This window comes from Bombina bombina, chromosome 2 (genome assembly GCF_027579735.1).
Source record: "Bombina bombina isolate aBomBom1 chromosome 2, aBomBom1.pri, whole genome shotgun sequence".
NCBI lineage: Eukaryota > Metazoa > Chordata > Amphibia > Anura > Bombinatoridae > Bombina > Bombina bombina.
Window position 1 is genome coordinate 623659554 of NC_069500.1, and position 26200 is coordinate 623685753.

The 26200-nt window shown below is 39.1% G+C and overlaps 1 protein-coding gene across 1 annotated transcript in view; it reads left to right on the top strand.

Moving 5' to 3' along the window:
• KDM4C (lysine demethylase 4C) overlaps positions 1 to 26200 on the top strand; it is a 1488570-nt gene that overhangs the window by 915871 nt on the left and 546499 nt on the right. Inside the window, exon 9 of the mRNA XM_053702565.1 lies at positions 13995 to 14185. Coding sequence (XP_053558540.1) covers positions 13995 to 14185 — 191 coding nt within the window. The remainder of the gene's footprint in view (positions 1 to 13994; positions 14186 to 26200) is intronic.

The following is a 26200-nucleotide window of genomic DNA, read 5'->3' on the forward strand; positions in this document are numbered from 1 at the left end:
TTACTCCTGTTATCAATTTTTATTCGTTCTCTTGGTATCTTTATTGTTAAATGCAGGAGTGTAAGATTAGGAGTTGGCACATTTTTTGTTTAGCACCAGGGTAGAGCTTTCTGATTGGTGGCTACATTTAAAATAGGAGTAAATTAGAAAGTTGCTTAAAATTGCATGCTCTATCTGATCATGAAAGAAAAACAATTGTGTTTCATATCCCTTTAAAAGGGCAGTCTACTCCAGATTTTTTATTGTTTAAAATATAGACAATCCCTTTATTACCCATTACCCACTTTTGCATAACTAACGTTATATTTATACACTTTTTACTTCTGTGTTTACCTTCTATCTAAGCCTCAGCAGACTGCCCCCCTTATTTTATTTATTTTGATAGACTTGCATTTTAGCCAATCAGTGCTGACTCCTAGGTAACTCCACATGCGTGAAGACAGTTATCTTATGGCACACATGAACTAATGCCCTCTAGCTGTGAAAAACTGTTAAAATGCCCTGATATAAGAGGCGGCCTTTAAGGGCTTATACATTTGCATATGAGTCTACCTAGGTTTAGCTTTCAACAAATAATTCCAAAAGAACAAAGCAAATTTCATGATAAAAGTAAACTGGAAAGTTGTTTAAAATTGCATACCCTATCTGAATCATGAAAATTTAATTTTGACTAGATTGTTCCTTTAAGGTATGTTGCATAAACTATATTTAAATGTATCTTGCATTCAATTGTCAGTTTTCTTTAGGCTTAAATATGAGTTATGCACTAAGCCAGAATTTCTTAGTGTGTTCTCTGGTTCTGGTGTAGCTAAATAAATCCTCAATGTATTTTTAAAATATGATACCTAATGTTGTGCTGCAAATTTACCCATGTTCCATCAAAAAATCATTAACAGATGAACATTCTTCCGATGCATCCAAGCTCCTGAAAACCACCTTTCCCTTTTATTGGAGAGCTTGAAAAGTTATCAAAAGATACATTTTTAAACTATACTTTTTTAAATAATATATTTATAATGCTATTAGCACTTTTAATGACAATTTTATTGGTTGAAACACCCAGTTTGTTATGCTGTTTATGTTACTATATGTTTACCAACACAACTGATCCTGTGCTAATGTTTGGTATAACCAACTGGAAGGAAAGGGTATAGCGTTTGAAAAGTGGATTATAAATCTTTGAACATTGATCAAAAACGGGAGCCCCACTGAATGAATGGCTTGTTAAGTGTATGAGGAGACCAAGGGGCCGATTTATCAAAGTGTAGCAGTTCATGTCCGCCGCACATCGACAAATGCCGACAGCATCTAGTGAAATGCTTGTGCAATGCCACCCCCTGCAGATTTGTGGCTAATCGGCCGCTAGCTGGGGGTGTCAATCAACCTATTGCTGTCTGCCGCCTCAGAGGTAGCGGATGAGTTAAGGAGCAGCGGTCTTAAGACCGCTGCTTCTTAACTCCTGTTTCTGGCGAGCCCAAAGGCTCATGCGGAAACAGGTGTATATGGCCCCATTCGGGCCGTGATAAATCGGCCCGCAAGAGTGTAGTCTTATGCTAGACAAGCTCACAGATTCCTCATGAACAGTGAGCTCTAACTGAGAGGCAGGATAAGGAACATAATTATACAACCGTAGGCATTAAACCTTGCACAGTACTTGTGATAGAGTGAGTGTTATTGGGGCTAATAACAATATTGCTGAGAATGAGTTGTTTATAAAACCAAAAAATATGTAGCTTTGTGGTGACCTTTAACTATGCATTGTTTTATTGAAAATAGATTCTGGGCACCAAACCAAGAGTGTAAAGCATAATTTCTTTCTTAAGACACGGTGAGTCCACAGATCATCAATTACTGTTGGGAATAACACTCCTGGCCAGCAGGAGGAGGCAAAGCTGTTAAGTATCACTTCCCTTCCCACAACCCCCAGTCATTCTCTTTGCCTTAGGTGCAAGGAAGAGGTGAATGTTTAGGTGTCTGTAAAAGATTCTCCTATCAAGGTTTTATTATTTTGGAAACCTGAGCAGGCTTGCTCTGATCTTCCCTCTCAAGCTGGGTTTGGCTGTATCCCACATTAGTCTCTTCAGTAGAGCTGTGGTAGCTTTAAAGCAGTTAGGAACTTGTGGGGTGGGCTTCACTGCGTATTCCTGACAATTTTGCTGCCCTTCTACAGTATGCCAGAGTAGGCTTACTCTGTTCATCTTTTCCTTCACAGGACTCTGTGAGGAGCAGCTTCCTCTCATTCCTGGTGTCTCCCTGTCAGACAGACAAGGGTGCAGGTAAGTGTCTTTTTTTATTTCTTGTAGAGGATTTTACCCTGCCACTTAAAGAGTTTAATTTGTTGCACCTTATTATGGGACAATAATCTTCCTGAGAGCAGGAAGTTTTTGACAGGCTGTCAGGGCACTGCGTGGTAGGACTAGACAGATTCCACTGTAATGTAGTGGCTAGCACTTAGTTCTAGTGAGAGTGTGTTTTGTTTTAAACTTTTGGGGCTCAGCAGATACCTGTAGATGGGGTCTTCTGCTTATTTTTCTATTGTTAGGAGCCTTGGGTCTATATCAGAATCCTTTCCGTTATTTTTTAAAGTTAATCTCGACCCTGATCCGCTGTGACATCATTGAGGGCGGGTTCCTTCCTCACAGACACAGCACACTTTTTCTTGGTGCTGTTTTCTCTGTATTTGTTTGTCTGAGTTTGTGTCCTCTTCCTTTTCGACCCCTGTTGTTCCGGAGTACCTCTGCAGTGTTAAGGAGGTCAGGTAGGCACCGCAGCGTAGCGCTGTGGTGTAGTGGTGCCTAGGAGAAATATAAATTTATTGGGGACTTGATTATATTGTATATTTTATAATTTATATTTTTTCTTTCATGTAATTAGCAAGAGTCCATGAGCTAGTGACGTATGGGATATACATTCCTACCAGGAGGGGCAAATTTTCCCAAACCTCAAAATGCCTATAAATACACCCCTCACCACACCCACAAATCAGTTTTACAAACTTTGCCTCCCGTGGAGGTGGTGAAGTAAGTTTGTGCTAGATTCTTCGTTGATATGCGCTCTGCAGCAGGTTGGAGCCCGGTTTTCCTCTCAGCGTACAGTGAATGTCAAAGGGATGTGAAGAGAGTATTGCCTATTTGAATTCAATGATCTCCTTCTACGGGGTCTATTTCATAGGTTCTCTGTTATCGGTGGTAGAGATTCATCTCTTACCTCCCTTTTCAGATCGACGATATACTCTTATTTATACCATTACCTCTACTGATTCTCGTTTCAGTACTGGTTTGGCTTTCTACTACATGTAGATGAGTGTCCTGGGGTAAGTAAGTCTTATTTTTGTGACACTCTAAGCTATGGTTGGGCACTTTTATATAAAGTTCTAAATATTTGTGTTTAAACATTTATTTGCCTTGATTCAGGATGTTCAATATTCCTTATTTCAGACAGTCAGTTTCATTATTTGGGATAATGCATTTGAATAATCAATTTTTTTTTTACCTTAAAATGTGTCTTTTTTCCTTGTGGGCTGTTAGGCTCGCGGGGGCTGAAAATGCTTCATTTTATTGCGTCATTCTTGGCGCAGACTTTTTTGGCGCAAAAAAAAAAAATTCTTTGTTATTTCCGGCGTCATACTTGTCACCGGAAGTTGCATAATTTTTGACGTTTTTGCGCCAAAAGTGTCGGCGTTTCCGGATGTGGCGTCATTTTTGGCGCTAAAAGCATTTAGGCGCCAAAAAATGTGGGCGTCTTTTTTGGCGCTAAAAAATATGGGCGTCATTATTGTCTCCACATTATTTAAGTCTCATTGTTTATTTGCTTCTGGTTGCTAGAAGCTTGTTCACTGGCATTTTTTCCCATTCCTGAAACTGTCATTTAAGGAATTTGATCAATTTTGCTTTATATGTTGTTTTTTCTATTACATATTGCAAGATGTCTCAGATTGACCCTGAATCAGAAGATACTTCTGGAAAATCGCTGCCTGATGCTGGATCTACCAAAGTTAAGTGTATTTTCTGTAAACTTGTGGTATCTGTTCCTCCAGCTGTTGTTTGTAATGAATGTCATGACAAACTTGTTAATGCAGATAATATTTCCTTTAGTAATGTTACATTACCTGTTGCTGTTCCATCAACATCTAATACTCAGAGTGTTCCTGTAGTTATTCCAGAAGTTTTTCCTGTCCCTGATGCTATTTCTGAAGTAATTTCCAGGGAATGGAATAATTTGGGTAATTCATTTACTCCTTCTAAACGTTTTAAGCAATTATATCCTGTGCCGTCTGACAGATTAGAGTTTTGGGACAAAATCCCTAAGGTTGATGGGGCTATCTCTACTCTTGCTAAACGTACTACTATTCCTACGGCAGATAGTACTTCCTTTAAGGATCCTTTAGATAGGAAAATTGAATCCTTTCTAAGAAAAGCTTACTTATGTTCAGGTAATCTTCTTAGACCTGCTATATCTTTAGCGGATGTTGCTGCAGCTTCAACTTTTTGGTTGGAATCTTTAGCGCAACAAGTAACAGATCATAATTCTCATAGCATTGTTAATCTTCTTCAACATGTTAATAATTTTATTTGTGATGCCATCTTTGATATCATTAGGGTTGATGTCAGGTATATGTCTCTAGCTATTTTAGCTAGAAGAGCTTTATGGCTTAAAACTTGGAATGCTGATATGTCTTCCAAGTCAACTTTGCTTTCCCTTTCTTTTCAGGGTAATAAATTATTTGGTTCACAGTTGGGTTCTATTATTTCAACTGTTACTGGGGGGAAAGGAACTTTTTTACCACAGGATAAAAAATCTAAAGGTAAATTTAGGTCTACTAATCGTTTTCATTCCTTTCGTCACAATAAGGAACAAAAGCCTGATCCTTCCCCTACAGGAGCGGTATCAGTTTGGAAACCATCTCCAGTCTGGAATAAATCCAAGCCTTTTAGAAAGCCAAAGCCAGCTCCCAAGTCAACATGAAGGTGCGGCCCTCATTCCAGCCCAGCTGGTAGGGGGCAGATTACGATTTTTCAAAGAGATTTGGATCAATTTGATTCACAATCTTTGGATTCAGAACATTGTTTCACAAGGGTACAGAATAGGCTTCAAGATAAGGCCTCCTGCAAGAAGATTTTTTCTTTCCCTTGTTCCAGTAAATCCAGTGAAGGCTCAAGCATTTCTGAAATGTGTTTCAGATCTAGAGTTGGCTGGAGTAATTATGCCAGTTCCAGTTCTGGAACAGGGGCTGGGGTTTTACTCAAATCTCTTCATTGTACCAAAGAAGGAGAATTCCTTCAGACCAGTTCTGGATTTAAAAATATTGAATCATTATGTAAGGATACCAACATTCAAAATGGTAACTATAAGGACTATTCTGCCTTTTGTTCAGCAAGGGTATTATATGTCCACAATAGATTTACAGGATGCATATCTGCATATTCCGATTAATCCAGATCACTATCAGTTTCTGAGATTCTCTTTCCTAGACAAGCATTACCAGTTTGTGGCTCTGCCGTTTGGCCTAGCAACAGCTCCAAGGATTTTTACAAAGGTTCTCGGTGCCCTTCTGTCTGTAATCAGAGAACAGGGTATTGTGGTATTTCCTTATTTGGACGATATCTTGGTACTTGCTCAGTCTTCACATTTAGCAGAATCTCATACGAATCGACTTGCATTGTTTCTTCGAGAACATGGTTGGAGGATCAATTTACCAAAAAGTTCATTGATTCCTCAGACAAGGGTAACCTTTTTAGGTTTCCAGATAGATTCAGTGTCCATGACTCTGTCTCTGACAGACAAGAGACGTCTAAAATTGGTTTCAGCTTGTCGAAACCTTCAGTCTCAATCATTCCCTTCGGTAGCCTTATGCATGGAAATTCTAGGTCTTATGACTGCTGCATCGGACGCTATCCCCTTTGCTCGTTTTCACATGCGACCTCTTCAGCTCTGTATGCTGAACCAGTGGTGCAGGGATTATACAAAGATATATCAATTAATATCTTTAAAACCGATTGTACGACACTCTCTGACGTGGTGGACAGACCACCATCGTTTAGTTCAGGGGGCTTCTTTTGTTCTTCCGACCTGGACTGTGATTTCAGCAGATGCAAGTCTGACAGGTTGGGGAGCTTTTTGGGGGTCTCTGTCAGCACAAGGGGTTTGGGAATCTCAGGAGGTGAGATTACCAATCAACATTTTGAAACTCTGTGCAATTTTCAGAGCTCTTCAGTCATGGCCTCTTCTAAAGAGAGAGTCGTTCATTTGTTTTCAGACGGACAATGTCACAACCGTGGCATATGTCAATCATCAAGGAGGGACTCACAGTCCTCTGGCTATGAAAGAAGTATCTTGAATACTGGTATGGGCGGAATCCAGCTCCTGTCTAATTTCTGCGGTTCATATCCCAGGTATAGACAATTGGGAAGCGGATTATCTCAGTCGCCAAACGTTACATCCGGGCGAATGGTCTCTTCACCCAGAGGTATTTCTTCAGATTGTTCAAATGTGGGGACTTCCAGAAATAGATCTGATGGCTTCTCATCTAAACAAGAAACTTCCCAGGTATCTGTCCAGATCCAGGGATCCTCAGGCGGAGGCAGTGGACGCGTTGTCGCTTCCTTGGAATTATCATCCTGCCTATATCTTTCCGCCTCTAGTTCTTCTTCCAAGAGTGATTTCCAAGATTCTAAAGGAGTGCTCGTTTGTTCTGCTGGTGGCTCCAGCATGGCCTCACAGGTTTTGGTATGCGGATCTTGTCCGGATGGCCACTTGCCAACCATGGACTCTTCCATTAAGACCAGACATTCTATCGCAAGGTCCTTTTTTCCATCAGGATCTCAAATCCTTAAATTTGAAGGTATGGAGATTGAACGCTTGATTCTCAGTCATAGAGGTTTCTCTGACTCTGTGATTAATACTATGTTACAGGCTCGTAAATCTGTATCTAGGAAGATATATTATCGAGTCTGGAAGATTTACATTTCTTGGTGTTTTTCTCATCATTTTTCTTGGCATTCTTTTAGAATTCCTAGAATTTTACAGTTTCTTCAGGATGGTTTGGATACAGGTTTGTCTGCAAGTTCCTTGAAAGGACAAATCTCTGCTCTTTCTGTTCTTTTCCACAGAAAGATTGCTAGTCTTCCTGATATTCATTGTTTTGTACAAGCTTTGGTTCATATAAAACCTGTTATTAAGTCAATTTCTCCTCCTTGGAGTTTGAATTTGGTTCTGGGGGCTCTTCAAGCTCCTCCGTTTGAACCTATGCATTCGCTGGACATTAAATTACTTTCTTGGAAAGTTTTGTTTCTTTTGGCCATCTCTTCTGCTAGAAGAGTTTCTGAATTATCTGCTTTTTCTTGTGAGTCTCCTTTTCTGATTTTTCATCAGGATAAGGCGGTGTTGCGAACTTCTTTTAAATTTTTACCTAAGGTTGTGAATTCTAACAACATTAGTAGAGAAATTGTGGTTCCTTCATTGTGTCCTAATCCTAAGAATTCTAAGGAAAGATCGTTGCATTCTTTGGATGTAGTTAGAGCTTTGAAATATTATGTTGAAGCTACTAAAAATTTCCGAAAGACTTCTAGTCTATTTGTTATCTTTTCCGGTTCTAGGAAAGGTCAGAAGGCCTCTGCCATTTCTTTGGCGTTTTGGTTAAAGTCTTTGATTCATCATGCTTATGTCGATTCGGGTAAAACTCCGCCTCAAAGGATTACAGCTCATTCTACTAGGTCAGTTTCTACTTCCTGGGCGTTTAGGAATGAAGCTTCGGTTGATCAGATTTGCAAAGCAGCAACTTGGTGGTCTTTGCATACTTTTACTAAATTCTACCATTTTGATGTGTTTTCTTCTTCTGAAGCAGTTTTTGGTAGAAAAGTACTTCAGGCAGCTGTTTCAGTTTGATTCTTCTGCTTATAATTTCAGTTTTTTTCATTATAAGATTTAAACTTTGTTTTGGGTGTGGATTATTTTCAGCGGAATTGGCTGTCTTTATTGTATCCCTCCCTCTCTAGTGACTCTTGCGTGGAAGATCCACATCTTGGGTATTCATTATCCCAAACGTCACTAGCTCATGGACTCTTGCTAATTACATGAAAGAAAACATAATTTATGTAAGAACTTACCTGATAAATTCATTTCTTTCATATTAGCAAGAGTCCATGAGGCCCACCCTTTTTTGTGGTGGTTATGATTTTTTTGTATAAAGCACAATTATTCCAATTCCTTATTTTTTTATGCTTTCGCACTTTTTTCTTATCACCCCACTTCTTGGCTATGCGTTAAACTGATTTGTGGGTGTGGTGAGGGGTGTATTTATAGGCATTTTGAGGTTTGGGAAACTTTGCCCCTCCTGGTAGGAATGTATATCCCTTACGTCACTAGCTCATGGACTCTTGCTAATATGAAAGAAATGAATTTATCAGGTAAGTTCTTACATAAATTATGTTTTTCTAAAGGGTTCCCATTGTTTAGGGTGTTTCCTTTTTATTGCGGGCACTAATGTTCTAAATAGACCTCTTAAAGAGACAGTTCCGTTTTGTTCCTGTGTATTTGTTTTCTGTGCAAGATGGAGTCAGTGCCTATTTCTGTTGAAGAATGTAGACTTTGTCTGAATGCCCAAGTGGAACCACCCTTGCCTTTTTGTATTTCTTGTGTAGAAAGAATTTTATTATACAAGGATAGACTGTTTGATTCTGAGACACCATTCTCTCAAGTGGATGTGGTTCAGCCTATGTCACAGCCTTCTCCACAAATGTCCAAAACTGTACCATTGTCTCACGCAGTGCCCTAGGCTTCCTCTCTATCTCCTGATGGAGTGTTTTTGAAGGCTGAAATTGCGGTCCAGGTTTCCTCAGCTGTATCTGAGGCGCTAGTGGCCATCCCTATGCTGCAAGGGAGGTGTAAGAGGAAGATTGTTGAGTCAGACAGTAAGATATCTGATCCGTCTTAGGCTAACCAAGTTGCTCTTTCCCATAAATCGGAAGAGGAGGATACCTCAGTAGCCTCTGAGGGTGAATAATATCCCACAAGTAATGGATCAATCCGTGGACTCGTCGTATCTTAGAAGAAATCAATTTATCAGGTAAGCATAAATTTTCTTTTTTAAGACCAGTATGACTTACTGGGATGTGTTTGGGGTGTAGATGTGTTCCACTTAGTCTGGTGTAAAACCGCTTCTCCATGCGGTTGTGTTTGGGCCTACTCCGGCATCGGCCTTATGGGGAGGGGCTTATTTTTGCGTGCTCAGATGCGCACTTCCTTCTGACTAGGCTGCAGCAAGCAGTAACTCCGGTTGCTCCTGGACAGTGTATCTCTGGTCTGGAGAGTTGGCAACTCATTTCGAAGTACCCTGGGGGCAGGTAGGCGCCACAGCAGAGCTGTGGCGAGGTGCAGGGGGTATTTTTGATGTGAACTGACGTTTTTGCTTTTCAAAGTTACTTTAGTGCCTTATTCTCCCCTTACTACTGGGGTGCAATAAGTTCTGGGTAAACCAAAGAGTCTTAGTTAAATTTTGAGTAAATTTAACGTTATTTAGGCAGTTTTGGAAAAATTGTTCACTTTTTATTTTCTTAAAGGCACAGTACACGTTTTTCAAAAAGTTTATTTAAGCAATAAATAAAGTGTTTAAACGACTTCTGTGGTTATTACTAGTCTGCTTAACATGTCTGACATTGAGGAATCTCATTGTTCTATGTGTTTAGAAGCTATTGTGGAACCCCCTCTAACATTGTGTACCTCTTGTACTGAAAGAGCCTTACATTTTAGGTCAAGAAAGTGTGTCTAATGATAATTCTCAGTCTGAAGAGAATCAGGATATGCCATCCAATTCTCCCCAAGTGTCACAACCTTTAACGCCCACACAAGCGACGCCAAGTACCTCTAGTGCGTCTAATTCTTTTACTCTGCAGGAGATGGCTGCAGTTATGTCAACTACCCTTACTGAGGTATTATCTAAATTACCAGTGTTGCAGGGTAAACGCAGTAGGTCAGGTATTAATGTAAATACTGAATCCTCTGATGCTTTATTAGCTATTTCCGAAGTACCCTCACGGTGTTCTGAGTTGGGGGTCAGGGAATTGCTGTCTGAGGGAGAAATTTCAGACTCAGGGAATGTATTACCTCACACAGATTCAGACACTATGTCCTTTAAATTTAAGCTTGAACACCTCCGCCTGTTACTTCGGGAAGTTTTAGCGACTCTGGATGATTGTGACCCTATTGTAATACCACCAGAGAAATTGTGTAAGATGGACAAATATCTAGAGGTGCCTACTTACACTGACGTTTTTCCGGTTCCTAAAAGAATTTCGGAAATTATAAAAAAGGAATGGGATAGACCAGGTATACCGTTTTCTCCCCCTCCTAATTTTAAGAAAATGTTTCCTATATCAGGTAATTGCCCCCCATTAAGCTGTCATCCCTGTAGGGGGAGACACATTGTCTTACGAGTAGAAAGAACAGCAGGGGAAAAGTATAGAAAATGTGACACTCCTTCAAATGTTATAATGTGGACGGAAACAAAGTCATGGGAAAAGGTTCAGCAAAGAGACACTATTGAAAGCCATGAGATGGCATAAGGGTACCGTTATAAGGTGATCCATAAGTGACTGAACAAAGAAAGAGACTTATACCGGCTGGGATGCGGGTTAAATAAAGATATATCTATGTAAAAAGAATGTGGATTTTGTTATGTGAGATGTCTACATTGTAACCTATTTGTGCATATGCTGATGTTAAGAGGAGTGTGATTAATAAAAATTATTTCAACTTAAAGAGGAAAAACCATTAAAAACAACAGATATAGTAAGTCTGAAACCCAGTCTTTTCACACAAAAACTACATTCTCTTTTGCCACTGATGGTTATAAAGAAGAACAATTTATCATGTAGGTAGGGAACTTTGGCTTTACCCTTCCCTGCTTACAGCAAACATACCAGTGTTCATTGACAGATAAACTTTCCTACATCAATAAAACATTGCTATGCAAGATATATAGATACATTTATTTCACTGTTGATTTCAGATTTGTCCCATACAATGGTTATACACACAGTACAAAGTCAATACGTTTTGTGAAGTGCGTTAGTGTAGTTTGCACAGTCTTTTCAACTAAGCTTTGTAGTCATCTGTCCTGTGCCAGTATTGCTATAGGTTACATGTATACATAAACAACCCATAAATGCTCTGTTCAACTCTTAAGCACCTTATGCATAGTGACAAATGATTGTTTATGACCTCTTCAAAACGCCTACTCTTTTTTTTAATAGCTGCTAAACCTGCAAGTAGCTGTTGCTTTTACATATAAACATATGGAGTTTACTTTATAAATTAAGTGTTTTTTATTGATAAATGTTTACTGAAGGTAGAATGTTTAAAATGGCACCTAAGACCTGAAATCTTATATTAAGCAAAGTTAGATATGTACATCGTTCTAATGCTTACATGCTTTGTAATGCTTTCACCATTATTTTTTATATAAAGTCTCTTCTCCATCATCATCATGGAATGTTAAACACTGTGAAGGTTAAAAGGACATAACCGCACAATAGTAAAATTCTCTTATTGCCTTGAAGCATTTTACTATAACACTACTGCATGTCTCAAACTTTGTATTAAACTCCATAATGGGGTTAACAGCATATTTAAAGTCCATTCCAGTGCTTTAAAATCAATCAGGGGCAGTATTTGTATGTCGCCAGAAATCAATGTTTAGAGTTTAGCTCAGAAGTGGAAGTGTATCGCTAGCACACTGTAGTGAATTTACATTTTCCACAAGTATGTTCCTTTAAAGAGACAGTCTGATTCAGATAGGGCATGTAATTTAAAAAAAACTTTCCAATTTACTTTTATCATTAAATTTGCTTTGTTCTCTTGCTATTTTTTGGTTTAAAGCTAAACCTAGGTAGGCTCATGTGCAAATTTCTAAGCTCTTGAAGGCTGCCTCTTATCTCAGTGCATTTTGACAGTTTTTCACAACTAGAAAGCACTAGTTTATGTGTGCCATATAGATAACATTGTTCTCAATCATGAGCACTGATTGGTTAAATGCAAGTTTTTCAAAATAACTGAAATAAGGCAGTCTGCTGAGTTTTAGATAAAAGGTAATTATAGAGGAAAAAAAGTGTATTAATATGACAATATTATATCTTTTTCAACAATAAAAATTACAGTAGACTGTCTCTTTAAGTAGCAATAATTCCCAATACTAAATATATTTAACTATAACTACAGACTTAGTCTTTTAACCTTATTGGCTTTAGCATAGTTATTTGTCTGAAGACCAAAGGGGGACTAAGAGGTTTGATTTGTGCTCCTTATGACATAGCCCTAAGACAAAGGAAAAGAACATTATAAATACTTCAGCAGCCGGGTCATTATGTCTGATTAAGTGATTGCATGTACAGTAGGAGCCTGCAGGTGAGACTACACCAATACTTTGGCCCTTCCTGATTACAGCAATCAACAATCTCATATACTTTGTACACTGCTTGAGGCCACCTATGTGAAATGTAGAAATATTATAAAACATCACAATTTGCTGCGAAAGAAAAATAAAAAGAGTTTTTAATGGATGACTGGATGCAGCATTTCAGAGGTAGAAGACTTTAAAAATGTATATGCAGTTGGCCAGGGAGTACCGAATATGCAGCTATAGCATCACGCCTTAGCTGAAATGTTACTGCTTTCAGGAACATGTTTTATACATTATATTTTGATAGTATATGGCATTGACCTAAATATCAATCACAAATATTTAAAGTTAAGGGAAAAGTATTGTCTCACAGCCTGTGTACCATGCTAACTTTTCTATCACTCCAGTTAAGCAAGTAGCATAACAAATTCAACCAGTCTATTTCTGTTAATAAAGCAATAAAGATACTGGAAAGCGCGATAATGATCTCAGCTGCACAAGGTTGTATTGAGATGCCACTAAGAAACAAAGAAATGCTTGTTTCCAGTGAGGTTTCACATGCTCCAAAAAAAAAAAAACACATTCTAGGTCCCCATGCTCTTAAAATGTGCAAAAGTAGACCATTAAACAGCATGTGAATAGAAAAAAATATCAATAGAGATGGTCTGCTCAGAGCTCATGTCTCCAGCCATGTAATACCCATGAGGGCATAAGAACCTATTTGGTAAATTGAGCAGGCTGTTTCTAGTGCCATTGTGATTCTGGCCCCTTGCTCTAGAATGTTGTAATTTTTTTAAATTCCTGTATTCAGTTGGTGTGTGAGTGTGATTTAAACTCCTGTTAAAATATTCAAATTATTTGGAATTAAAGGGACATGAAACCCAATTTTTTTCTTTCATAATTTAGAAAGAGCATGTCATTTTAAACAACTTTCTAAGTTACTTCTATTATCTTATTTGCTTCATTCTCTTGATATCACTTGCTGAAAAGCATATCTAGATATGCTCAGTAGCTGCTGATTGGTTGCTGCACATAGAGGCCTTGTGTGATTGGCTCACACATGTGCATTGCTATTTCTTCAACAAAATATATCTAAAGAATTGAGCAAATTAGATAATAGAAGTAAATTGGAAAGTTGTTTAAAATTGCATGCCCTATCTGAATCATGAAAGTTTAATTTTGACTAGACTGTCCCTTTAAGAAGGGTGTTGCTGCTACTACCAGTAATTTCTTACCTCTTTTGAGGCTCTGCCTTATGATTATCTGAATCGAAAGAGTGGCTTCTGGGGTTGCATTTTAAGAAACTGTCATTAGCTTCACTGACATAAGCTTGTATAATTGTTGATCCAGGCAAATTTTTGGGCAAGTTAGAGAGAATTAGTATCTATAAAGCATATGATAGCAGAGCTAAAGGATTTTGTCTTTGAGAACCTATTCTGTATGACCATAATTTGTGTTTTATCTCATTAACGGGATACTAAACCCTAATTTTTTTTTTCAGATAGAGCATGCACTTTTAAGCAACTTTCTAATTTAATCCTATTATCAAATAGATAGTAAATAATGTTCCATTTTCTTTTTTCTTTTGAATTTAATAAAGTGCTCATGTAGCAACGACATGGTAAAGATATCGATGGATATATTTGTGAAGAAATTCCAGCCAGACAGATATCCGATCTGGAAACAAGGAAAGGACATGTTTGCCATTGATCACACTAAGCCAACACAAGCATCAACACCTGCATTGAGGGTATGGATGCAGAAGAGGAAGAAGGGAACCCATGCTAAAAGGTACAGAACAGCATTATAGTATACATCCACATTATTCTTTCTTTCCTTTTCTTCATTTCTTCTCTATAATCATCACTTCTCTTTGCTAAAATAATGTAAAATGACAGTATATTCATAATATTTATTGATACACCTTTTTTGCTGGATAACAATACAAGTAAAGGTTTAAGTTAGGTCTGTCTTGTGACTAGGCATAAATGGACAGTCTAGTCAAAATTAAACTTTTATGATTCAGATAGGGCAAGCCATTTTAAACAACTTTCCAATCCATTTACCTATACCATGAAATTTGCTTTGTCCTCTTGGTATTTTTTGTTGAAAGCTAACCTTTGGTAGGCTCCTATGCTAATTACTAAGCCCTTGAAGGCCGCCTCTTATCTCAATGCATTTTGACAGTTTTTCACAACTAGACAGAGCAAGTTCTTATGCACGATATAGATAGCATTATTCTCACTCCCGTGGAGTTATTTATGAATTAACACTGATTGGCTAAAATGCAAGTCTGGCAAAATAACTGAAATAAGGGGCAGTCTGCATAGGCTTAGATACAAGGTAATCACAGAGGTAAAAAGTATATTAATATAACATGTTGGTTATGTAAAACTGAGGAATGGGTACTAAATGAATTATGTATCTTTTTAATCAATAAAAATTCCGGTGTAGACTCTCCTTTTAATTTAAATAGTTTGTTATGGTGCACATTTAAGCAGGCTCCTGGAACTTTTTAATATTGTAGCACACTATCATGGAAGAAATGACCCTATTCCATTGTGTAATTTTTAAATACTGGTTTTTAGATTACACCTTTAAATGCAGTTCCTCGAAGGCTGCAAACAACTAGTTGATTTAACATATGCAGATTGTCTGTACTTTTTTAAAGAGAAAGGGTAGAAATTGGCCAATAAGGTTCCATATGCAGTATTTTATCCAATTACCATTACCTTTACTAACAAGTCAGTCATGTTTTTGTTTTTGTTTTTTTACCTTGGTTATGATTTCTGCTGATTTTGTTATCAATGGCAACCCACCCCCCCATTATAAATACTTTTAGACAATAAGAAGTATTATTGTTGCCAGCCCAGTTGAATAGATTTTTTATTGTGGTAATGTACACTTGTTTACTCAGCATAAATGGTAAACAAAACATGTGAATCATTATTTTCTAAATGCTGCAATCAAACACTGGTTTCAGAATCAGAACTATTTTAACGTTATAGAAGGCAAGCAATGAAGATCCCATATCTTTCCCATTATAAAATATAAATTTATTAGATGGTCTATGTGCACCATCTTGCACAATAGGTAGAAATAAAAATATTTCTGTAAAATTTATGTTTTAAAATTATTTTCTGATTTTAGAAAGATGACAACACTTTTAAACAATGTATGAATGATACCACACACGCACACATTTTTTACATGAACATTCCTCAGAGATTTTAAGCCATATTGACATGATAGCGTCACGCAGTTGCTGCAGATTTGTCGGCTGCACATCCATGATGCAAATCTCCCTTTCCACCACATCCCAAAGATCTGGTGACTGTGGAGGCCATTGGAGTACAGTGAACTCATTGTCATGTTCAAGAAACAAGTTTGAGATAATTTGAGCTTTGTGACATGGTGCATTATCCTGCTGGAAGTAGCCATCAGAAAATGGGTACACTGTAGTCATAAAGGGATGGACATGGTCAGCAACAATACTCAGGTAGGCCGTGGCATTTAAACAATGCTCAATTGGTACTAAGAGACCCAAAGTGCGCCAAGACAATATCCCCCACACCATTACACCACCACCAGCCTGAACCGTTGATACAAGGCAAGATGGATCCATGCTTTCTAACCCTACCATCTGAATGTCACAGCTAATATCAAGACTCATCTGACCAGGCAACGTTTTTCTGTGGCATCCGGTGTGGTCTTTTGCTGCTGTAGCCCATTTGCTTCAAGGTTCTACGTGTTGTGCGTTCAGAGATGGTATTCTGCATACCTTGGTTGTAACAAGTGGTTATTTGAGTTACTGTTGCCTTTCTATCATCTCGAACCAGTCTGCCTATTCTCCTCTGACATCAACAAGGCATTTTTCTCCACACAACTGCTGCTCACTGGATATTTTTTCATTTTTGGACCATTCTCTGTAAACCCTAGAAAGGGTTGTGTGTAAAATCTGAGTAGATCAGCAGTTTTTTAAATACTCAGACAAGCTGTCTGGCACCAACATCCATGCCACGTTCAAAGTCACTTAAATCCTGTTTTTCCCCCATTCTGATGCTTGATTTGAACTTCAGCAAGTTGTCTTCACCATGTCTAGATGCCTAAATGCATTCTGTTGCTGCCATGTGATTGGTTGATTAGCAATTTGTGTTACCAAGAAAGAATGAACTTCATGACTACGTACACTCCAGCCTCTGGACGAATAAAAGCAGTGATCAATAAGAATTGGTCAAGTATTTATTTCCTATGACATGGAGAGTACACAACGTCATTCCAATTACTAGTGGGATATTCAACTCCTGGCCAGCAGGAGGAGGCAAAGATCACCCCAGCAAAGCTGTTAAGTTTAACTACCTTAACCATAACCCCCATTCATTCTCTTTGCCTCTGTCAATGGAGGATTTGCAAAGTTGTTGTCTGAAGATATGAATCATTTTATGGGAACTCTTCCTTGCAAGCAAGGATTGGGGTCTAGCTGTGTCCATGTCAATCTCTTTAGTAAGAGTAGTGGTGGCTTTTAAGCAGTTAAAAGGCGGCAAGGTAGTCTTTGCTTTCCTTTTAACATTTTGCTTCCCCTTTGCAGAAAGCCAGAGTTAGTTGCTTCTTTTTACTACAGGTCCACTACAGGGAGCACAGTGCCTGTCACACCTATGTAGCAGCATCTATCCTGTAGCTGGATCTCAGGTAAGTGCCTTTTCCTTTTAGGTATTGAAGGACAGCAGCACTTAAGAGGTTAATCCTCTCTTGGATCCAATTTAGGACATGTATGCTTTATTATAAGGATTCATAGGACAGATTATGGCTATGGGATACTGCTTGGAAAATAAATATCTTTATTGTTAAGGATATATTATTTGGATACTTATGGGTTAAATGGAGACGTTATCTGGCTGAAGGGACTTATAATTGTATTAAGATGGATTATAGAGCACTTCATTAACGGAATACAAGGCACTTTGCTAGTGTATTCTCTTGTTTTTGAAAGTCAGTCTAAGAGGCTTATTTGCATAAACGGTAGTAAGAGGCTTATTTTTATCAATGGCTATCCGTGAGCAGTTTTCCTTTTCTAGTGGCGCAGTTAGTTATTCACCTTGCTAAGGTTAGCTTTTTCATTGCACTGAGGTGTATCGCAGAGCAGGGCTCTGTTGGATGCTAAGTTTGATTGTTTGTTTCATCATCGGATTGTATTTCTGAATTAGGAGGAGAAGATCCTTGCAGAAAGATTTCTTTACCTGACTAGTAGGGGCATCAATTCCTGTCTGGTAGGGACTTCAGGCAATCTGAAGGGTTGCTTTGAAGGTTTCTTTTTTTTTTACTCTCAAATTTATAAAAATTTGAATAAATTTTGACAATTTTTATAATTTTCCATATTTTTAACTGTTGAATTCTGTAAAATTGATTCAGAGTTAGATCAATCCATGTCTATTGATAAATGCTTATGTTTAGAGGCTCAAATCGTTTTGCCAATGCAATGTTTATACAAAACGTTAAAGTTTAAAGATAAGTTACTCCCTTCTGAGCCAAATATCTCTCAGGATATTGCTGTGTGTGACATGCCTCAGCTTTCTCCTCAAACGTCCCAAGCCTTGGTGGTTTCCCAAACTGTGCCTTCTGTGTCCTCTGAAACTCCTGGGGGTGTTTATGTACCTGGAGATTTTGCTGCTCAGATTACATCTGCAGTAACAGCGGCTTTGTCAGTTTTCCCTTCTTCAGGTAAGCGTAAGAGAAAATCTAAACATTTGTCCGCTAGTAAGGCTTCTGACCCCTCTAAATCTGCTCTGGTCAACCTTTCTCATTTGTCTGATGAGGAAAATACTTCAGTAGCTTCAGAAGGTGAAATTTAAGACCCTTTTGCAGTGAAAACTTCTGAATCTGAAGAATTTAATTTTAGGTTTAAGCTTGAACATCTTCGGTTACATCTGAAGGAAGTTCTAGATACTCTGGACGACTCTGAACCTTCGGTTACTGCCAACCCTAAGATGTGTTCTAAGCTGGATAGAGTTTATGATTCTCCTTCTTCTGATTAAGTTTTTCCTGTTCCTAGGAAAATTTCAGAAGTAAAAGCTCAGGAATGGGATAAGCCAAGGGTCCCTTTTTCCCCTTTCCCTGTTTTTAAAAAGATGTTTCCTGTTGCTGACTCTATTCGAGACTCATGACGCACCGTATCTAAGGTTGAGGGAGCTATTTCTACTCTAGCTAAAAGGACTACAATTCCTATAGAGGATAGTTGTTTTTTAAGGATCCTATGGACAAAAAGCTGGAGGCTTATTTAAAAAAGATGTATGTTCATCAGGGTTTACAGTGGCAACCTGCGGCGAGTATTGCCAGAGCTGCGGGAGCAGCATATTATTGGTGTAATGCCTTGTCTAATCTGATTTCAGAAGAGACTACTGTAGAGGAGATCCAAGACAGAATCAAGGCTCTTAAACTGGCCAATACCTTTATCTGTGATGCCAATATGCAGGTAATTAGACTGGGACCTAAGATGTCTAGCTTCACAGTTTTATATATAAAACAATCACAACACGTTTCTCATTCTAACAGTTTCATCAGGTCAATAATATTCATCTGTGTTGTGATTGTTTTATATTTGTCTGTATTTATCTTATACAAATATATGTGCTTTTAAAGTGAAAACAAGTCTCTATATTTTTTTAATGTTCTGGGCTGCGATAAAATTCCTTAATATTGAGTTATTTTGGTCACATACGGAGGATATCTCTGTTTTTGGAAAAGCGGCCAAACAGATCTTTGTTAATCAGGCTCTTTCAGTTGCTTTTTTGCACATTAATTTAGTACATATCATATGATATACTACAACCTTGAGTCTTTTGAAAGTATACAGACTATACTCACATTTTGACTGAGGGACAAGCTGACTGGACGGTGTGTTAAGGTCCAGACTGCGTTTGATGCACTATTATAGTACTTTGAATTCTGTGAATACCTTTGATTTTGATATCACATTCGTCTTTAAATAGCACTACACCATTTGGGGGGTGCCCTTCTCTCTTTTATCTGTTTTAGACTTTGTCGGTTCGAATCTTACGAACGTACATCTAAGAAGTGGCAGCCAGAGGATCAATACAGATCATCCACATTAGTACAGAAGGACCTGATGGACACTATGGCTTTGTAAAACCTGTTTTTTTGTTTTTTTGGGGTGTGCATCTAGCCTATGGACTTTGAGTCTATAATTTTACTGCTTATTTACCTTTTGAAGAGGTGCCATTGCCAAGGTTGTTATTGGTTTCCGTACACATACAACCCAAGGTATTGATCTAGGCCAATTTTGGTATATTTAATGCCACCATTTGGCTATTTAAACAAATTGTTAAAGGGATATACAACCCAACTATTTTCTTTTGTGATTCAGACAGAGCATACAGTTTTAAAATAGTTTCCAGTTTACTTCTATGATCTAATTTACTTTGTTCTCATGTTATTCTTTGTTGAAGAGATACCTAAGCAGGTGTCTGGAACACTAAATAGCAGAAAATGGTGCTGCCATCTAGTCCTTTTGCATATGGATAACATTCTTGCAAAACTGCTATCATATAGTGCTCCAGACACCTGCATACTCTTGAGCTTATCAGGCCCATTTATCAAGCTCCGTACAGAGCTTGAAGGGCCGTGTTTCTGGCGAGTCTTCAGACTCGCCTGAAACACAACTTATGAAGCAGCGGTCACAAAGACCGCTGCTCCATAACCCTGTCCGCCTGCTCTGAGCAGGCGGACAGGAATCGCAGGAAATCAACCTGATCGAGTACGATCAGGTTGATTGACAACCCCCTGCTGGCGGCCAATTGGCCGCGAGTCAGCAGGGGGCGGCGTTGCACCAGCAGCTCTTGTGAGCTGCTGGTGCAATGTTAAATGCGGAGAGCGTATTGTTCTCCGCATTTAGCGAGGTCTTGCGGACCTGATCCGCAGTGTCGGATCAGGTCCGCAAGCCCTTTGATAAATGGGCCTGTATGTCTCTACTTTTGAACAAAAGATACCAAGATAACATATAACATTTGATAATAGAAGAAAATTAGAAAGTTGTTTAAAATTGCATGCTCTGTCATAAACGAAAAATTTTGGGTTTCATGTACATTTAACTTTTTTGCAAACTTTGGGTTCATATGGGAACCTGATCAGCACTCCGTTACTATATGACGACTGATGCCTTCTGCCCCTAGCTGCAGTCTAAACTGACAGCTGTGACTGCAGAATGTGCCTCTGTGTTGTATGTAGGTATTATGTTAACTCAGTACTGGGCAAATTTATTTGGTACAAGGGGTTAATCATGGTGTTCTAGCATAACTTAATTTCATGTACTACTTAGTAATGCATATGTGATGTGAAGTTCACATTTGTGAAGTGTTTTGACATGCTATAATGATATTACTAATGATACTACTATTTACCAAACTTAATGATTGATACGTATGTTAGTGTTTTAAGAGGAACATATGTATGTTGCATGTGATTCTTCACTTTATACTTTCTTTCATAAGGTGATGAGAGTCCACAAGCCATAACATATGTGATTAAACTCCACTCTATTAGGAGGCAGGCAAATAACAGCCGACACCACAAGAGCTTTATTTCCATCCACTCCCTGATTCTCCTCAGTCTTAAGTTTTGCCTTCACAGGAGGAGATAAAAATATGAGGTGCTTAGACTTCTTTATGGAAAAGGGGACTGATAAAAGGGCAGAGGGGTGTAGAGGGTACCATAGGCAGTGAGAGTAATTCTCCTTAGGTGGTTTTTAACTAGCCTGCCACGGGTGTTGCTGGTACTAGATTTGCAACCTCCTCCTGTTAGCCTCATCGGGTTACCTCCTATGTAAGATCTACAGTTAGTGTCAGCTAACTTGGATGGGCTCATCTATTGGGGGAAAAATGTATGCAGTGCGGTAAGTTCAGTAGAGTGAGTGTTACAAGGATATGTGTCCTACACTCACACAGCCCTCAGGCTCCTTAGCAGGTACATTAGTACCTCAAGTCCAGGGGACACTCAGATTAATGTCAGCTAGCATGTTAACATTCTTAGGCGTTATGGGAGTGCTGGCTTTCTTTCCTCTATCAGATTTAGCGCAGCCTGGGGATATATATATCCTATGTGCTGTCTTTATAGCACGCAGCACTCTGGGTACGTGTGGGTTCATTTTTCTTTGTGTGCATCTGCTCTTGACACTCTTGCCTTCTTCTCCTTCCTTCTGAGTGGTAGTGACAATTGCTGTCTGAGCTGTGCCGTTCTGTGGCTTCGTTGTGATTCTAAATTGATGGGTTAGTGTACACACACATAAAGAGCTTGTTTTGGAGACATTATTATACATTTTTTTTGCGTGTCATTTACTTGGAGTAAAGGGTTTATTTGTTAGGCTTAAATCAGCCTGTTGGCATTCTCCCACGTTATTCATAATACAGTGTGAGACTATGCTAGTCTCATAGTAATTATGCCAATTCCTTCATAGTTGGGTGTGTTTTGTGTTCTGTCTCCTTTTTTGTAAATTATGAAGCAGGCTAGAGCTGTCCCCTCTCCTTTTTCTGACTCTATAGAGGGGATATCCATGGATTTTTGTCATCCCAGACTAAGTGTATGCTTTGCTCACGTGTCTGCCTGTCCCCCTGTGCAACTATGCAATGGTTGTGTGGACAGTATTGCCATCTATAGGTCCATTTTTCATGCCGTACCCTCTTAAGGGCAGTGTTTCCTCTCCTTTGATTGCTTCTCAGGGAGGTGCCTCCTAGTGCAATAGAGTCAAACACCAGACTTAAAGCAAAGCACACCGGAGCCGTTATACTCACAGATGTGGCAGCACCCAAATGGGCTTAGTAGTAATTGACTGAGAACTCAGTGTCCCAGATTACTGCCCTTCCCAGTGGGCAAAATAGCCCCTGCTTTTTCAATGCTGTATAATAGGTCTATAATAGCAGTGTAGTAGTTGTTAATAAAAGCATTTATTAAAAACTATTCATAATTTAAAACAAATAAAGGATTAACGTATCACCCTTGAATGTACAAACACACCCGCAACACGTTTTTAGGCAGCATAAGATATTTTATCAGGCATATAATATGTTTATATATATATATGTATATACCACCTATTGATAAATATATATATATATATATATATATATATATATGGCATAACACCTATTGATAAAGCATACCACTAACCTATTAAAAATGATAAACAGTATACACACCCCTTTTCAAACCAATTATATAAATATATTAGTCATTGGAACCATTGGTCCTTAATCACATATGCATTAAAATTAGAAAACAAACCAACTGTCCCAGAAAAAGAAATCAGAAAACAAGACGCATGGATCACAAAATAAAATAAGAATCCTTATAATTTAATTTGCTTACCCATTAGGCAAATACGGAATGCAATATATGCAATCCATTTATCCATATTTAAAAATCCAAACGTTCTGTTCCTGATTCAGGCCAAATAGGATTGCATAACACTTGTGACGTCACTAATGACACTGTACAAAAGCGATCTACCATGAGTTTATCTCCTAATTGGGTGCACTAAACCAAGTGACCCACATACAAACCCCTAGGTGATGTACAGTAAAAACAGCTAAAGCGGAGTAGTGAAAATGCAACATTTCTACATCCAATGTGGACGCACCAATATAAGTGTGACTAAATCTAAACAAAAATACTAGTGATGAATTATAACACTGTATCCATATACATTATACTCGTCTCCCATAAAGACTCAGCCTCATAACTAAAAATATAAAAATGCCAACACTCACAATCAACCTTACTATTGATGTTGTATCTATAACTGTGAATTACGTAACTCAAATTATGTGTCAAAATTGTCTACATAATCTAACAATATAGAACAAAAAAAGTAAATATATAAATAATATAGTCTTCCTAAGAGACAAAATATGATGACAATAGTCTAAACTATAATCATGTTTGTAACGCGTCCGTTGCGTCGGCAGTTGCGCACGCATTCTCAAAGGAATGTTGGATGCGCGCGCAGCCACCTCAGCACGTGACAGCTTCAGGAGCTCCAACTCTCAGCTGTAACATAACAGCTGAGAGCTGGAGCTCCTGAAGCTTCAGGCATCTGCCGCATATGGAGCCGGAGCACGATCGGTACTCCGACTCCATATGAGGCCAGATGCCTGATCATTACATGGTGATACTGTGTGTGTTATCGTCTGTAACGATCTTCTGCTGGTGCCGGCTGGAGGTGTGGGCGGGTGGTGGGTTGGCGGCTCAGCAGGCGAGGGAGTGGGAGTGCGAGTGTCCTAATTCAGAAAAAATAAAGAACAGGGGGAGAGAGAGCAAAAGAGAGGGGAGAGAGAGCAAAAGAGAGGGAAGAGAGAGACCAAAAGAGAGGGAGGAGAGGGAGAGCAAAAGAGAGGGGGGGAGAGAGCAAAAGAGAGGGAAGAGATAGAGCAAAAGAGAGGGGAGAGAGCAAAAGAGAGGGGAGAGAGAGCAAAAGAGAGGAGGAGAGAGAGAGCAAAAGAGAGGGGAGAGAGAGATAAAAAGAGAGGGGGTTAGAGAGAGACCAAAAGAGAGGGAAGAGAGAGCAAATGAGAGGGAGGAGAGGGAGAGCAAAAGAGAGAGGGGGAGAGAGAGCAAAAGAGAGGGAAGAGAGAGCAAAAGAGAGGGGAGAGAGAGCACAAAAGAGAGGGGAGAGAGAGAGCAATAGAGGGGGAAATAGCAAAATAGAGGGAGGAGAGGGATAGAATAAGAGGGGGGTGAGGGAGAGCAAAAGAGAGGGGAGAGAGAGAGCAAAAGAGAGGGGGAGAGAGAGCAAAAGAGAGGGGAGAGAGAGCAAAAGAGAGGAGGAGAGAGAGAGCAAAAGAGAGGGGAGAGAGAGAGAGCAAAAGAGGGGGAAAGAGCAAAAGAGAGGGAGGAGAGGGAGAACAAAAGAGAGGTGAGAAAGAGAGCAAAAGAGGGGGGAGAGAGTGAGCAAAAGAGAGGGGAGAGAGAGAGCAAAAGAGTTGGTGGGTGGCTCAGCAGGGGAGGGAGTGTGGGAGTACCCTAATAGAACAAAAAAAGGACAGGGGGAGAGAGAGCAAAAGAGAGGATGGAGAGAGAGGGAAGAGAGAGAGCAGAGGAGAGGGTAGAGAGAATGCAAAATAAAGGGGGGAGAAGGAGAGCAAGAGAGAATGAAGAGCAAAAGAGAGGGGGGAGAGAGAGCAAAAGAGAGGGGGAGAGAGAGAAAAAGAGGGGGAGAGAGCGCAAAAGAAAGGGGGGAGAAAGAGCAAAAGGGGTGTGAAAGAATCCACCTGGATGGATTCTTTCACCACCCTGCCTTTTTCAGAATCCACCTGGATGCATCTTAAAGGGCCATAATACCCAAATGTTTAAACACTTGGAAGTGATGCAGCATAGATGTAAAAAGCTGACTAGAAAATATCTCCTGAACATCCCTATGTAAAAAAGAAAGATATTTTACCTCAAAAGTTCCTCAGTAGCCACCTCCCATTGTAAAGGATTTCTAAGCAGCATTTTAGTGTGTCTGTCCTGGGACAGCTTAAGGGATGAGCCTCGTGAACTCTCATATTATTTCACCAATCAGGTAAAGGAAGCTTACTATGAAATCTCATGAGAGTTAAGTCAAATCTCATGAGATCACAGTAAGAGTGATCATGTAATCATGTAATTAGCAAGAGTCCATGAGCTAGTGACGTATGGGATATACATTCCTACCAGGAGGGGCAAAGTTTCCCAAACCTCAAGATGCCTATAAATACACCCCTCTCCACACCCACAAATCAGTTTTACAAACTTTGCCTCCTGTGGAGGTGGTGAAGTAAGTTTGTGCTAGATTCTACGTTGATATGCACTCCGCAGCAGGTTGGAGCCCGGTTTTCCTCTCAGCGTGCAGTGAATGTCAGAGGGATGTGAAGAGAGTATTGCCTATTTGAATGCAATGATCTCCTTCTACGGGGTCTATTTCATAGGTTCTCTGTTATCGGTCGTAGAGATTCATCTCTTACCTCCCTTTTCAGATCGACGATATACTCTTATATATATACCATTACCTCTACTGATTCTCGTTTCAGTACTGGTTTGGCTTTCTACTACATGTAGATGAGTGTCCTGGGGTAAGTAAGTCTTATTTTTGTGACACTCTAAGCTATGGTTGGGCACTTTTATATAAAGTTCTAAATATTTGTATTTAAACATTTATTTGCCTTGATTCGGGATGTTCAATATTCCTTATTTCAGACAGTCAGTTTCATTATTTGGGATAATGCATTTGAATAATCAATTTTTTTCTTACCTTAAAATTTGACTTTTTTCCCTGTGGGCTGTTAGGCTCGCGGGGGCTGAAAATGCTTCATTTTAATGCGTCATTCTTGGCGCGGACTTTTTTGGCGCAAAAAAATTTCTTTGTTATTTCCGGCGTCATACTTGTCACCGGAAGTTGCGTCATTTTTGATGTTTTTTTGCGCCAAAAGTGTCGGTGTTACCGGATGTGGCGTCATTTTTGGCGCCAAAAGCATTTAGGCGCCAAATAATGTGGGCGTCTTTTTTGTCGCTAAAAAATATGGGCGTCATTATTGTCTCCACATTATTTTAAGTCTCATTGTTTATTGCTTCTGGTTGCTAGAAGCTTGTTCACTGACATGTTTTCCCATTCCTGAAACTGTCATTTAAGGAATTTGACCAATTTTGCTTTATATGTTGTTTTTTCTATTACATATTGCAAGATGTCCCAGATTGACCCTGAGTCAGAAAATACTTCTGGAAAATCGCTGCCTAGTGCTGGATCTACCAAAGTTAAGTGTATTTGCTGTAAACTTATGGTAT